At 30.9% G+C, this 15,599-nt stretch overlaps 5 protein-coding genes across 5 annotated transcripts; 4 read left to right on the forward strand and 1 right to left on the reverse strand.

Annotated features, from left to right (window-relative positions):
- The first annotated feature begins 1,051 nt into the window (after nt 1-1,051).
- BX663DRAFT_520763 (uncharacterized protein) lies at nt 1,052-2,579 on the forward strand. The gene is made up of 2 exons (XM_051529148.1): nt 1,052-1,524; nt 1,740-2,579. Exons 1-2 carry the CDS (start codon nt 1,167-1,169, stop codon nt 2,291-2,293), a joined length of 912 nt encoding a protein of 303 aa, XP_051379609.1. The 5' UTR covers nt 1,052-1,166; the 3' UTR covers nt 2,294-2,579.
- Nucleotides 2,580-3,880: 1,301 nt separating this feature from the next.
- Nucleotides 3,881-7,572, forward strand: BX663DRAFT_554801 (uncharacterized protein; the record flags this gene model as incomplete). Its single annotated transcript, XM_051531563.1, has 5 exons — nt 3,881-4,306; nt 4,395-4,478; nt 4,643-4,861; nt 4,935-6,474; nt 6,572-7,572. The coding sequence occupies 5 exons, from the start codon at nt 3,881-3,883 to the stop codon at nt 7,570-7,572; spliced, it is 3,270 nt and encodes a 1,089-aa protein (XP_051379610.1).
- A 270-nt stretch (nt 7,573-7,842) lies between these two features.
- On the reverse strand, nt 7,843-9,488 carry BX663DRAFT_489072 (uncharacterized protein; the record flags this gene model as incomplete). Its single annotated transcript, XM_051524863.1, has 2 exons — nt 7,843-9,335; nt 9,407-9,488. 2 exons carry the CDS (start codon nt 9,486-9,488, stop codon nt 7,843-7,845), a joined length of 1,575 nt encoding a protein of 524 aa, XP_051379611.1.
- Nucleotides 9,489-11,183: 1,695 nt separating this feature from the next.
- Nucleotides 11,184-12,897, forward strand: BX663DRAFT_520772 (uncharacterized protein). The gene has a single exon (XM_051529149.1). It carries the CDS (start codon nt 11,251-11,253, stop codon nt 12,634-12,636), a length of 1,386 nt encoding a protein of 461 aa, XP_051379612.1. The 5' UTR covers nt 11,184-11,250; the 3' UTR covers nt 12,637-12,897.
- Nucleotides 12,898-13,855: 958 nt separating this feature from the next.
- Nucleotides 13,856-15,521, forward strand: BX663DRAFT_520775 (Biopterin-dependent aromatic amino acid hydroxylase-domain-containing protein). Its single transcript, XM_051529150.1, has 5 exons — nt 13,856-14,027; nt 14,106-14,251; nt 14,331-14,411; nt 14,480-14,931; nt 15,011-15,521. Exons 1-5 carry the CDS (start codon nt 13,897-13,899, stop codon nt 15,488-15,490), a joined length of 1,290 nt encoding a protein of 429 aa, XP_051379613.1. The 5' UTR covers nt 13,856-13,896; the 3' UTR covers nt 15,491-15,521.
- The last annotated feature ends 78 nt before the right edge of the window (nt 15,522-15,599 follow it).

Below are 15,599 nucleotides of genomic sequence, written 5' to 3' on the forward strand. Positions count from 1 at the left end.
AATGATATCCAGAAATGGATTTATTTGGGCTCAAACCCAATTTTTAAAAAACAAATGTTAAAGATTGCAAGCAATATTTTAGGATATGCGTATTTATACTTCACAAAAAGGATACGACCATGTTATTAGATAGACTCAAATCATCATTTATCTATTACTTCTTGTATCGTCATAAATACCAACGTTAATATTGATGAGGAAGAAGGAAAAAGACCTTCCTTCCTATCATTACTTGGGTAAAAGTGCTTCTCAACTTTTAGCAAAGCCTAATGCAGGAGGTACAAGTATTTATAGTGAAGCACTTTCAATTGAATTACTATCAAGTTAGATTATTAGGTATCCATTTATTCAAGACTGTGAAACTGAAGTGTGTATATCTGTATTCAGGAGGGAATCATGGTCCTATTATAGACTATGTATATCCATTATATCACTCCAAATGAGAAAGTAGTGACATTAGGTGTATCTGTAACAAGAGCTACGGCTTTATACAAAAAAATAGGAGGCTCTTCAACTCTTGACAAAGAAATTGAATGCATTGATTAAAATCAAGACAAGCCATGATTCATATTCATCTAGATTATTCTATTTTACATATTTGGATTAAATCGGGTAAAATTGCAACTCTAATTAGAAGAGTATGTTGTAAACTAATAAACGAATCAACATGAAAAAAAAAGAAACATTTAGAGATTCGATTATATTAATTTCTATTGTTAATCAAGATGTTTTATTTTTTAATAATAATCATTTCCTTTCAAGAATCAAGACAATAAATGATAACACTATTCCTATGTTTTTTTTCTTTACTGTTCTTCTTCATGATGGTCCATCTTTTGTTGCTGTTGTTTAATAAATAAAAATTCTTTATTGTTTAACAATTTATTCTAAAACTGTCAGCAACCCATCAGGGGATCAGAAAATTTTATAACTCCTCAACTAAAAGTCGCTTAAAGCTTTTATCGAAATAAAATAATAAAAAAAAAAAAAATAAAAAATAAAAAAAAAGTTCGATTTCGGTTATTTATTTAATTCTCTTTCTTCTTTTACTCACTCATTCTCCCTTCCTCTCTCTCTCTCTCTCTCTCTCTTTCTTTCTTTTTTTTCCCTATCTTATTTTATATAGCTTTTCGCTCACTACTTTTTATTTAATCATATCAAACATTATGTTGTTTCCAAAAGAAGCCCGTAAGGTCATTGCAGTTGACCTCGATCAAACATTAGCACATACATTAGAAAGTTTAGTTGAATGGCATAACGATACTTATTCTACACAACTTAGTGTTACTGACTTTAATACCTACGATTATTGGAAGATTTGGGGAGGTACAAGAGAGGAAAGTTATGTAAAAATCAGAGAATTTTATGAATCTGAATACTTTGATCAAATCAAACCTATTAGAGACTTTGCCTTGGAAAGTTTGAAAATGTTGAAGAAACGTCATTTTTCTTTAGTGATCATCACGTCTAGACAGCAATTTATTGCTGAAAGAACAAAACGATTTGTAGATAGACATTATCCAGGTAACGCACGTACCTATTTTTTTTTTCTGTGTGAGTGTGTGTGAGTGTGTGTGAGTGTATGTGAGTGTTTTTACACAAATATGTAAAAAATGAAAAATTGAAAAAAAAAAAATTGAAAAAATCCAAAAAAAAAGAAAAAAAAAAAAAAGATTTTTTCTCTTTATATCTTTATTTAATTAATTAATTTATTATTATTATTATTTTTTTTTCTCAAGGCATATTTGAAAGCATCTATTTTTGTAATTTAGGCTTAACGGATGCTGAACAATTAGAATATGTTTCAAAACCAAAGTCAATTATTTGTCAAGAGATTGGAGTAGATGTATTGATTGATGATTCTCTTGAACATGCACTTGACTGTTCCTCTTTGGGTATTGAAGTATTACTTTATGATCGAAATGGAGAATACATTTGGAATCATGAAGATAAAATGAAAAAGAAAAATCCTCGTTGTGCACACACACTTACTTCTACATCTAAAAGACTTTATCAACGTATTCCAACCAAGATATCAAAAAATATACATCGTATGACCAGTTGGACAGAAATTATAGCCCAGTTTCCAAAGCCAACAAGTCCGCTCCGTTACTGCACTTATCCACCAGATTCCTGTTCTGAAGAAGAAGAAGAGGAGGAGGAGGATAAAGCAGAAGAAGATCAATTATTTGATAAATCAAATTATTATGGATATGAAACTGTTGAAATAGAAGAAATGAGTGATGAGGAGGATGAATATCCAGTCTGGAAAGATAATCGAGTATGGACATAAAAAGCCTTTTCTTTTCATTTCTTCTGTAGATTATATAATCATAATAATAATGCATACCCCTTTCCTCGTTTATTTCTCTCTCTCTCTCTTTTTATGTATATTGTTTTCTGTTCCTTTTATTAGAATAAAATAGTGTTCATTGTTTATATGTAATATGCAAGCAGTTTTCTTAAATAGCATATAAAATTTATACTAGGAACAGGAGTACACTGACAATGACGTATAATGCTCAACTAATAAATTCTCTCTCTCTCTCTCACATGTTAAACTTTGATTGCATAGCAAGTGTTGCCATAAAAAGTATTCTTAATATTAAAAACGAGTTTACATAAAAGGAGAGGGGAAGGTCTTGTTGTAATCATATTGATCGATAAGGATAAGAAAAGAAGAAGAAAAGGAAATTCTTCTACTACCTTTTTTAATAATAATTACTGTTATTCTCGATGGTATTCAAGACATTATACCTTATTGTATCCTCATCATGAAGTCTTTTAATTTTAAATTTAGAAATTGCCTACTTTTTTTTATTCTAAAGAATAAAAATTGCAAGTATATTATGTTATGCAAAGAGGTTATGTCTGTAATTAAATCATTGTCTCTAGGATAAGAGAATAACATAATGGTAATAGTTAGTAGTAATAGTACTAATAGTAGTCGTGGTAGATCTGCTGTATAGAATAACTATTTTTGTCAGTACGAAGGGGTTTCCAATAAAGAAACCATCAATATGAGTTTAATATGAATGTGATATAAAGGCCTGTAAAACATGTTCAATCATCATTCTTACAAAAACCCAAGTACATGATAATAATAAAATCATGTACGTCGTTGTGATTGTTTAATAAAATATGAAAAATCTAAACTTGACAAAGAGATAATAACGCATACCACCTTACTATCTAGTAAAATATATGTATACAAACAGCCCTTGTTTGTCGTCATTAAAAGGATATTACCACCCACTTAACAACAAGAGTATATGATGAAATGACGTTTTTTTTTTATTATTATTTAATAATTGACTACCCTATTTCACTTGACTTGTTTCAAGTATGTCTAGTTTTCATTAAAGAATAAAGCTTATATTTGATAACATTGCATAACAATTGGTCTTTATGTGCACGTTCTATTTCGAATTTCTATTGGGTGAAATAAAGAGGGAAAGGAAGAAAAGTAGAAGAATAAAAAAAAAAAAAAAGTGACATTACGCAAAACCCTGTAAATATTAGGCTTTTGGTTTGTGTTGTGCTTTACGCTTTTTTTTTTTTCTTTATTTATTATTATTTTTTTGTGTTCAAATATAATATATTTAAATATTTTTATGAATATTTATAAACATTTACTTTTTTTTTTTTCACTTTTTCCTTTCCTTCTTTTTTTTTTTTTTTCTTTAACATTATTACCAATTTTGAAGCGGTTTCTTCCTTTTTTTTTTTTAATAATTTAAAATTACCTCCACCCCCTTTATTCATCATTTCCTTTTTTAGAACTTTCGTCACGTTTATCATTAGGATTTTAGTTTAGCAAGAAAAAAAAAAGAAAGAGAAAGAGAAAGAAAAAAAAAAAGAAAAGAAAAAGAAAGAACTCATGTCTTCACCTGTTCATCCACTTGATCAACTTGAACACAAGCAAAAAGAAGAATCATCATCTTCAATCTTACAATCATCTGTACCTGATCTCATGAACTTTTCTTCTTCAAATACCGCACAAACGTTGTCTTCTTCTTCTTCTTCGTCGTTACCACCTCCTCGTCATCATCAACAAAGAGCTTACTCTGTTACAGCCATGCCAAGTGAATTACAGAAATCAGTATTAAGACAACAGGAGGCTAGATATTTAGAAAGACTTCGTTATAATCAACCTTGGTGGCAATATTATTATCAATTATACCATTATCAGTTACCGCCCGGAAGAAAACCGACCGTTTTTGGTCCTTATTTACTTTTACAAACTTTAGGCGAAGGTGAATTTGGTAAAGTCAAATTTGGTATTGAAATTAAGACAGGACAAGAAGTAAAGTAATTCCTATTATAAGAATATATATATATATAATAAGCATACATATACACATTTCTTTTTCTCAATATGTATATATCGTTAGGCTGCTATCAAGTTAATTAGAAAAGATAGTATAGATTCTGCTTCACGTATGACTAAAGTGGAAAGAGAAATATCTGTGTTACGGGTAAAACAAAATAAAGAATTCAAAAAAAAATTCATTTGAATATACATACACACATATATATTCTATTATATATTCTACTATATACATATACATACATATACATATATTTGTATATATATATATATATGACGCTGGCTTATTGATACTCATTAGAATATGAATAGATCCTTAAACATCCCAATATTGTCGAATTAATAGATGTGATTGAAACAGAAAAATATATTGGTATCATCTTACAATGTGCTACAGGCGGTGAATTATTTGATTACATTCTCGCTCATCGCTATCTTAAAGAAAAGGATGCGAGTCGATTATTTGCTCAATTGATGAGTGGTGTATATTATATGCATCAAAAACATATTGTTCACAGAGATTTAAAATTGGTAAGCGAATCTATGCTATTGTGGCGTATGTGTGTATATATGCACAAATGCTAAAAATCAATGTAAATTTTAGGAAAATTTATTATTAGATAAAAATCGTAATGTGCTTATTACCGACTTTGGTTTTGCAAATCAGTTTGCTTCTGCCCAAGATGATTTAATGTCAACTTCATGTGGATCACCTTGCTATGCTGCACCTGAATTAGTGATGAATCATGGTGTCTATGTTGGCCCTGCTGTCGATATTTGGTCGTGTGGGGTCATCTTGTTTGCTATGCTCTGTGGTTATCTTCCTTATGATGATGATCCTGAAAATCCAGATAGTTATAATATTAATCTACTCTACAAATATATATTAAATACTCCGTTACTATTTCCTGACTATATCTCGGAAGAAGCTTGCCACTTGATGAGCCTCATGTTAGTGCCTGATCCTGAAAAGAGATGTACAATCGAGACAATCATGGATCATCCATGGCTAAAGAATCATAGGCATCTATTTATTCAGGTTGAAGAAGAAAAGGAGGGAAAGAAAAGGGTTCCGAATAGGCTGATAGATTCACAAGGAATGGAAGAGGATGATACATCTTTAGATCAAGAACAGAATAATGATACCATCCTAATAGAAAATAAACAAGAAGAGAATGAGGATCAACTGGCTGTTGTACCTGATATTGATAAACAGAATGAGATAACGAAGGTCGTTGCTGATGATGGTGATACAGATATGCTTCTTCAAGATCATGAAATAGGTTTTACAGAAGAATTATCGAGTGAAAATAATGATAAATCATCTATGGCTGTAGATGAACCGGCATTACCTTCTTTAACTATTTCATGTGAAAATAAGACAGATAAATCAAATGAACAAAGTTTTATCAGTGAAACCATAGTGCATAATAATAATATAACAGAAAAGGAAAAAGTAAACGTAAAAGACCATCCTGATTCGTTACTATTAACAGAGGAAACTCATTCTACTGAAAAGGTTCTTGATTCCCCTTCTGGTCAAAACGATGCGCATACTAAATCTACTACTGCTACTACTAATACTGCTACTGCTATTGCTACTGCTACTGCTACTGCTACTGCTACTACTGCTACTGTTGCTATTTCTGCAAGTAACACAATTAAAAATCGTACAAAGCACATGTCTTTAGCAACCGATACAAGTACATCCATTTTACAAGCTAAATTTTTGTCAAGTCTCAGTCATCGACGTAAAAATAATCAACAGCAAGAGGTGACACCTGTATGTTTACCTTTACTCAACATGAGTATAAGTACACCACATCCAACTACAAATAAAAAAACAAATAAACGTCAAGCTAGACTGAGTACTATCACACCACCTTCCTCTGTAACCACTACCACTACTACAAGAAGAAAGACACTTAGTCTATTTGTCAATTCAATGACAGATAATAGTAAAATCCCTTTTACGCATCGACGTCAAAGCAATCATATTCGTGCATCGACTCATGAAGAAAAGGGTCATTCTCAAATGACACCATCTATTTCTGAACACACGATTAATACGTCATTTACCGAAAAGGAAAAGCATAAAAGTGCTGGTAAAAAAATAATAGATTGGTTCAAGAAGAAGCCTTTAAGTAAGTTTATTTGTAGCATAAATATATACATGGAGCTGCTGTGATTACATATTTATTTTATTTATGTATTTATTTACTTTTTCTTTTTTTTTTTAAGGTACCATTCAAAGATCAACAACGAATCAATCCATAACAAATGATGCCATGTTGCACGATCATCGGTTGCCATTATCTCCATCACTCACCCATAACTTTACGACCACAGAAAACATGACTCTTCATGATCCTAAACTACGTGTTCATCATGGAGCTGTCGATCAAGAGGCACTCACATCCCGACCTCCTGCACAAGTATTTGCAGAAGTGAAACAAGCTCTTGAATCGCTAGGTATTGAGTTTAAGCGTAATGGAAGTGAATACAAGTTAAAGTGTGTTAGACCCAAGCAATCTGTAGCGGAAAAAAGAAGTCGTAAATTAAATAACAGTAATATGAGGATTCAACAACAACAAAATAGTAATAGTAATAGATATCATCATGAACTTCTTACTCCTCCTCCTCCTCCTCCTCCTTCTCATCATCATCATAACAATACAATTCCTTTCAGAATGCTATTACGTAGATTAAGTGCTCATCAATCAGCAACGACGACTACAGAGAATGGAAAGACAAGAAGTGTGACGCCGATGGAGAAGAAAAGTTCATCAGCTGATGGTAAACCCACAACTACTATTTATGGAGATCCCAATGTGGATCCTGGAGAAGAAATCCGATTCAGTGTCGAATTATGTAAAATCAAGAATTTACCAGGTCTTTATATCGTTGATATGCGTAGAATGAGAGGAAACGTATGGGCTTACAAGTTTATCTATCGTACACTTCTTGATACTTTGAAATTAGGTGGCAAAGGTGGTTATTTAAATACAACAAATGATAAAAAGAAGATGGCAAAAGACGTAATTCAAGAAGAAGTTACTACTACTACTACTACTACTACTACTACTACGAGCCATGACCATCGTATAAGTGTTGCTAGTAGTAGTGACCATATTAAAGTAGATCCATCCTGTTGTCCTTCATTGGATAATAATAATAATAATAATAATAATAATAATAATAATAATAATAATAATAATAATAGAGAAATTACGGTTGAATAATCGTATCTACACATCATACCCTACCTTACCTTACTTTCTTCTCTTTCGTATACACATACATAATAAATATTATTTATTGTTAAATGCTTATTGACAAAAAAAAATACAGCAAATAATATCCCATTTTATTTAATAATAATACATATATTTTAGAAGAAGAAAAAAAAAAAAAAAAAAAAAAGGAAGCGATTTTTTTTGTTAAATATGATCCAATCATTACGTACGTTATAGTTTCTTTTTTTTTTTCTTTAAAAAAAAAAGGCATTATATTTACAATTCATCACGAATGATATAACGTCTCCAATTTTCAATAAGAGCTTCAAGAGATTTCAATTGAGAATCAACACTTGAAATAGTTTGAACTTTAGCATTGATGAGATATTGACGAATAGTATGAATGGCTTGTTGAATTGTATCTTTAGTAAGATTCTTTTTATTATGGAAGGCCTTTGAGAGATAATTTTCAATCCAATTGATATGAGCTTCAGTATATCCCATCTTTCGATAGGTTTCCAATTCCTTTTGACGCCAGAAGCGACCAAGGCCCTGTTGGGTCTCATAGGCCGTATCCGTGATATGAGATCCGAGGGATGAAGCAGAGGCAGCAGCAGCATCAGTAGCAGAGGAGGCAGCGCTAGCAAGGGAACTAGCGGAGGCAGCAGCAGCGTTGACCAAGGAACTAGCGGAGGCAGCAGCGGCATCAGTAGCATAAGCAGCGGCATCAGTAGCGTAGGCAGCGGCATTTGCAGCAGCATTTGCAGCAGAGTTAGCAGAGGAGGCAGCAGCGTTTGTAGCGGAGGCAGCAGCGGATGAGGCGGTAGAGAGAGCACTATTCACTTGAGCATCTCTCTTGGGATGAGACTTGAAAGGATGGAAAACGGATTGATAGAGACCATAACCTGTATCCATCACATAATGTCGAATAGCATCTAAATAGCCCTTTGTTTGATCAGTAGCTTCATTTGCATAATCCATGACAAAGATCTTGTAAGCATTGATGTCATCCTTTAAGGAATCAATAACACCTTGTGTTTGAATTTGCTTTAACTTGCCTTGTCTTTGAAGATCATTCGAGACCTGTTCCCACCATGCTGCGTTACCCAACTTGGAAATATCTTGAGCCGAGTTGGAGGTACGAGTGATGGCATCCTTTAAGGTATCGATGATAGATTGAATTTCTTCCTTTGATAATTCTTTATTTGTTTCTAAACGTTTAGCAACATCTTTAGTAAGCCAAGAGTGAAAGGCATTATGATCGTCATTATAGAATCTTGGTTGATTAGTAGTAGAGGCACCCGAAAAGATACGTTGATACCAAGGGGGTCGGTGGCTAGCAAATAAACTTTCGATATCCTTGGAAATTTCTTTCCATTGTGCAGCAGTGACGTATTTCTGTTTCACAGCCTTAGTTTGGTATTTATCCAAGGCCTGCTTTACTTTATCTTGCTTCAAATTACCACTTAACTCGAGTTGCTTTAATTCATGGTTAACATCTCTTAATAATCCATCAACACTGTTATCAGCTAAATTATACTGCTTTTCAAGTTTAATCTTAAGTCCCTCTACTAAACGTGAAATACTATTATCATTATGAAGGAAAAAATCTGAATGAATAGCTGCAGCATCACGGTATTTTTTAGCTGTTTCCCAAAGAGATTCATCATTCACATTCTTGTCATAATAAATTTGATATTTATCAAGATATGCCTGAACTTGATCTTTTGTCCATTGACTTATATCTTCTAATTGTTTAGTAGTAGATGCTAAAAAGAAACAGACAATTTTAATATTTAAAAAAATGAATACATATGTATATATATTTGGTTTAAATTACCTTTTGCTTGTGCTTCATTTGAAAGTAAAAGAAGGCATACAGCATATGCTAAAGGGAGAGTCAAATATTTGGCGGCTTTCATTGTTATATTTTAAAATAAAAGAGAATAGATATACTTTTTTTTTTTCAACTGAAAAGAAGAATAATAATAATTTAAAGGAAAAAAAAAAAAAAAGAGAGAGAGAGAGTTTTTTTATTTTATTTTATTTTAATTACTACTTTTTTTTCCCTTAAAGCCTTTATATCATACTTTTTTATATAAAATCTTAATTTATGCAACAAAACTAAGAGTAATGAGGTCACTATGAAAGCTTTTTTTTTAACAAAAAAAACAGTCCACTTTCTTAATTTAGTGTTATTTTGTATAAATCTTTACAAAGATCCAAAGAAGCTTGAACATGACGTAAAGAGTAGTCTTATTAGAAAAGTTCATCTTATTTGATGATATATACAATTGTTTATATTTATAATATTTATATATAAGAAAAAAAAATTAAAAAAACAAGACATCATAGGTACATCATTTTAATTATTAAAGTTAATAACCAAAATTAATGTATAATACTATTTATACAAAAAAAAAAAAAAAAAAAAAAAAAAAAAAAAAAAAAAAAAAAAAAAGCCTGTATAATTCTATATTAACTTATAGCAGAACAGCATCATCACATTGATTCGCCAGCTTTTTTTATTACTTGATTTTTTTTTTCATAAAATATGATAACTTGTTGGTAAATATCTTTTTGGTTTTTATTAATAAAGTAACGCCGCGTCGAATTTTTTTTACTTTCTAAATTAGGTAAGTTTCTGGTTAATTCCTTATTGTTTATCGGTAAAAAAAAAAAAAGTGATCCATTGTTTACTGGTATTAAATCAATGGTTTTTTTGCTTTTGTCTCATATCCTTTATATATTTTAATTTTAATATTTAAAGAAAAAAAGGAAGAAGGAGAAAGTGATTTTGGTTCTATTTTTTTTTAAAGAAAAAAAAAACTACTTCTGTAGTACAAAATAACCTTATTTCAAATCTTGAATTTGTTTGATAAAGTCTACCAATTGTACGACTTGAAATGACAATTTATTGGACAAGAGAAATGCACGGACCCTTTATCAAATGTCAAGAATAAACAAAAAAAAAGTTATTAACAAACACAAATATGCTTTCTTTTTTTTTTTTTTAAAAAAAAATTAGTAAAAAACCAAAAGTGAAAATAAAAAAACAGAATAAAGCGTTTTATACGTTTTATTTCAGTAAAAAATAAAAAAAAATCATACCATTTTTTTTTGTTCATATAAAGTAAAACACAAATTGATTAAAAATAATTTTATCTCAAAAAAAGGGGAAAAAAAGTAGAAAGCTAATTGTGATTTTCTATACAAACTTTATGTTTTTTTTTATTTGTTTATTTGTTTGTAGTAAAAAAAATATATATATTTGTATATTTATATAAAAAAAAAGTAACGATAATTTTAATAAAATGTCTTTTTAATGTAATAAAATCTTCTCCACTCATCGTCGGTATCTCTATTTAAACTATTTTTTTTTCTTATTGTTTGCTGTAATAACCAAAGACAATAAGAAATATTTTATTGGCCGATGATTCCCCCAAATATGTTCCCCAGAGGCCCAACAAAATTTAAATTACGCGTATAAAGATCCAATGATCAATAATACTTGGTGTTTCAAGTAGTTAATAAGAAACAGTTCTTGATAAAAAAAATGAAAATGAAAATTAAAGAAACTAGTTTAAATAGAGGGACCCTTTCTGCTTTCTTTTAGCTTTTTTTTTTGTTTTCTTTTTCCCCATACCCTTAATATTATTCAACTTATATTTATCTAATAATAAAATGTCTACAACTGCTACCACTACTCAGGTGAAACAGCAGAATGGAAAATATCCTCCTTATGCTTATACAAAAACAGAGGATCGTCAACTTCCAATGCCTAATCCTGTTATGCCTCCTTTGTTTGATGAACCTACTACACTTCAAAATTTCTCTAGTCATGTCAATTGGTTCCAATCTATTCTTTTGATTTCAACTCCTATCTTGGCTATCTATTTTGCTTTCAAGACTGAATTACAAACCAAGACATTATATTGGACTATTATTTATTATTTTATTACTGCCTTAGGTATCACAGCTGGTTATCATCGTTATTGGTCCCATAGATCTTATGATTGCACCAAATTGATGCAAGTCTTATTATGTTTAGCTGGTTCAGGTGCCTTTGAAGGCTCTATTCAATGGTGGTCTCGAGGTCATCGTGCTCATCATCGTTGGACTGATTCTGATAAAGATCCTTATGCTGCTCCTCGAGGCTTCTTTTATTCTCATATTGGTTGGATGTTAATTAACAGACCCAAGAACAGAATCGGTTATGCTGATACCGCTGATCTTAGAGCTGATCCTATCGTTCAATTCCAACATAAGAATTATATTTTTTTCGCTTCCTTTATGGCCTTCATTTTCCCTTCTTTAGTAGCTGGTTTTGGTTGGGGGGATTTCAAGGGTGGTCTCATCTTTTCTGGTCTCTGCCGTCTTGTCTTTGTTCATCATGCTACCTTTTGTGTTAATAGTCTTGCTCATTATATTGGTGATACTCCCTTTGATGATTATCATACTCCTAAAGATTCTTGGATTACAGCTCTCGTTACCTGTGGTGAAGGCTATCATAACTTTCATCATGAATTCCCTCAAGATTATCGTAATGCTATCCTCTGGCATCAATATGATCCTACAAAATGGCTTATCAAGGCTTTAAGTTTCATTGGTTTGACTTATAACTTGAAAACTTTCTCTGCTAATGAAATTAAAAAGGGTCAAGTACAAATGATGGAGAAGAAGATTGATTCGATAAAGGAAACATTATGCTTTGGTAAACCTGTGAATGAGTTACCTGTTTATACATTAGAGGAGTTCTATGAATGGGTCAACATAAAAGATAAAAAATGGATTATGTTAGATGGTATCATTTATGACGTTGAAAACTTTGATCATCCTGGCGGCGCTAAATATCTCAATGCTGGTATTGGTAAAGATATGACCAAATCTTTTAATGGAGGTATCTATAACCATTCAAATGGTGCTCGTAACTTGCTTTCAAGTATGCGTATTGGTGTACTCAAGGATAGTGTTGCTTTTATAAATCAATATTCAAGTGCTAATATCATGAATGAAAAAGCTGCTGAATATGATGACTCCTTAGAACCAGGAAAGAGAAAAGCTCAGTAGAATATATATAAAGAAGGAGAGATTAGCCTTTTTTTTCCTTTTCTTTTTCCTTCCTTTTTTATTTATTCTTTTATATTTTTTATTTATCCAGAATGTAATGATGTTTCTCCTCTTCCTTTACTTTATACTTTAGTCAATATATTTTCTATATACATACTTTATCACACTTCGTTCGTTCGTTCTTAAGAACATTTTGTATCATACCCTCTCCTTTATTTTATTTTATTTTTAATAAATAAATCTTGAACAGTACAATTAAAATATCCTATAGAACTGTTTATCATATGAAGGCTGTATAAACAATAATAATAATTTTTCTAATAATAATTGATTTCATATATTCGAGAATAGTATAAATGTTATATATATACAGACATTGGCATTCCAAAAGAAAAAAAAAGGGGGGGAGAGTGTAGGTGTAAACTGACTTTTCATTAAAGAAGATTATGAATACAATTCTGATGATACGTGATTAAGTTAATATGTCCTTTCAGCAATGAAAAAGTATATAAAGACTGATTCTTTACTCAAAGCAGATGTAATGTCTATAGATATACCGGGCGATTCTTGTTATAGTTCATATTCACATAATAATGAGATGATGAGTTTCTTTTTTTTTTTTTGGAGGGCGGGATACTCGGTCAATAAGCTTACATTTCTTCTTATAAATGAACGAGCTAATGTTCCAGTTCCAAGCGATCAAAGACATATTATCTTCTTAATTACAATCGTATTACTTAATAACATCTAATTTTCTGATTGCAGTATTGACCTCTATGATATGAATTGATATATAGCTCTATGCAATATATAAATATATATGCATATATATATGTATATGTTTATAAATAAGAAAAGAAAAAGGAACGTTAAATCCATAAGGCCTTTACATGCATACATACATAAGCTTCATTATCATGGATAATTACAACAACAGAAGAAATAGTTTTGAGTAGATCAAAGAAACCCACTCTTATTGTGTTCTATTCTACTACTCCTTCTTTAGGCTATCATTAGGGATATTTTCTTTTATTTTTACTAGAGATGCTTCAGCTTTTTTTTTTCCTTCTATTTATAAAACTTTATTTGTTGATCATTCAAAATAGTTTATTGATGATATATTACACGTGATCGTGGAAAAGAAACGACAAACTTGTCTCATTTTTAGACAGATCATTGTTATTTATTCATTATGTTTTAGAGTCATTTTCTTTTCTCTTTTTTTTTCTCTTTTTTATTATTTTATTCTCTGAAAAAAAAATGTCTCCTTCTAATATAAACCAAACTTTGAAGACTACTTTATGTTTTGCTATCCAAGATAAGGTGGGTGCGCTCGAAGACTGTTTGTCTGCTATTAAGGCTATGGACATTTCATTGACTCGAATTGAATCGTAATCTATACGAATAATACAGATTTTTTTTATTTATTTTATTTTATTTATTTTTTTAATTTAAAATCATTTTATTAGTCGTCCTAGTAAAACAAAGGATTGGGATTATGATTTCTTTGTTGATTTTGATGCTGTAGACGCTAAACAAGTAAGTAATGTAGTTGAGGGACTTCGTAAGCATACTAAGGATGTTCGTGTTATCGGTTCGGATAATTCAATTGGAGGTAAGACAATTTGTTGATGTCAAGTTTTTTTTTTCTCTTACAACCGTGTGAAATATTGACTGTTACACCCACAAAATAGATAGCGTTCCTTGGTTCCCACGTAAACTGACAGATTTGGACACATTCGCTGAAAAGGTTTTAGAGATGGGAGAAGAGCTTAGTAAATAGAGAAATAATAAATAAAATAATTCCCCACATAAAATACAATATATAAACTATCCTTCATAGGTTCTGATCATCCTGGTGCAAATGATTCAGCTTATCGGGCTAGAAGAGCAGAGATTACTCGTATTGCAAAAACATATCGTACTGGCCAACCTGTACCTGAAATTAAATACACCAAGGAAGAGAATGAAACTTGGGGTAAAATCTTTCGTCGATTAACTTCAATGTATTCTACTCATGCCTGTCGTGAACATCAATATGTCTTGCCTCTTTTAATTCAAAATTGTGGTTATAGTGATAAAGAAATCCCTCAAATTGAAAATGTTTCTCGTTTCTTGAAGGATTGTACAGGATTCACGATTCGTCCTGTCATGGGTTTATTAACGAGTCGTGATTTCTTGAATGCATTTGCTTTTAGAGTCTTTTATTCTACACAATATATTCGTCACTCATCTAAACCATTCTATACTCCTGAACCTGATGTTTGCCATGAATTAATGGGTCATGCTCCACTGGTATACTTTATTTATTTATTTATTAATATACTTACTTACTTTCTATACCCTTCCTTCCCCCCTCACCTCCACATCATAGTTTGCTGACCCTGATTTTGCAGATTTTTGTCAAGAAATTGGTTTAGCCTCTCTGGGTGCTTCTGATGAAGATATTTCGAAATTAGCTACCATTTTCTGGTTCACAGTAGAATTTGGTTTATGTAGACAAGATGGTGAAATTAAAGCATTTGGTGCAGGTCTATTAAGTTCATTTGGTGAACTTGAATACGCATTATCTGATAAACCAGAGCTTAAACCTTTCGACCCTTCCATAACAGCCATCCAAAAATATCCTATTACAGAATTCCAGCCTGTTTATTTTGTAGCAGAATCATTTAAAGATGCTCAAGAAAAAGTTCGAGACTTTGCTACTAGTATGAATCGACCTTTTTCTGTACGATATAATGCATTAACACAAACAATTGAAGTGTTAGACAATAAGGAAAAGGTGGTTCGCTTTGCAAAGAGTATTCGAGATGATATGAAGACATTAACTAATGTGCTTGAAACTCTTGCATAAATCATTTATAATAGTAATAATAATAAAAAAAATGCTTCGTTATATATATTTATATACATGTATGTATGTATACACAGTATTTTTTTTCTTTTTAACAGTTGTTTATATT

This window comes from Cokeromyces recurvatus, assembly GCF_025118155.1.
Source record: "Cokeromyces recurvatus strain NRRL 2243 chromosome Unknown BX663scaffold_29, whole genome shotgun sequence".
NCBI lineage: Eukaryota > Fungi > Mucoromycota > Mucoromycetes > Mucorales > Mucoraceae > Cokeromyces > Cokeromyces recurvatus.

Bases quoted from the DNA above. Each gene is read 5' to 3' on its own strand.
- BX663DRAFT_520763 (XM_051529148.1), top strand. From the start codon at position 1,167: ATGTTGTTTCCAAAAGAAGCCCGTAAGGTCATTGCAGTTGACCTCGAT. The intron at 1,525-1,739 runs GTAACGCACGTA...TTTTTTCTCAAG, and splicing joins TGTAGATAGACATTATCCAG to GCATATTTGAAAGCATCTAT.
- BX663DRAFT_520772 (XM_051529149.1), top strand. From the start codon at position 11,251: ATGTCTACAACTGCTACCACTACTCAGGTGAAACAGCAGAATGGAAAA.
- BX663DRAFT_520775 (XM_051529150.1), top strand. From the start codon at position 13,897: ATGTCTCCTTCTAATATAAACCAAACTTTGAAGACTACTTTATGTTTT. The intron at 14,028-14,105 runs GTAATCTATACG...TCATTTTATTAG, and splicing joins TCATTGACTCGAATTGAATC to TCGTCCTAGTAAAACAAAGG. The intron at 14,252-14,330 runs GTAAGACAATTT...CCCACAAAATAG, and splicing joins TTCGGATAATTCAATTGGAG to ATAGCGTTCCTTGGTTCCCA.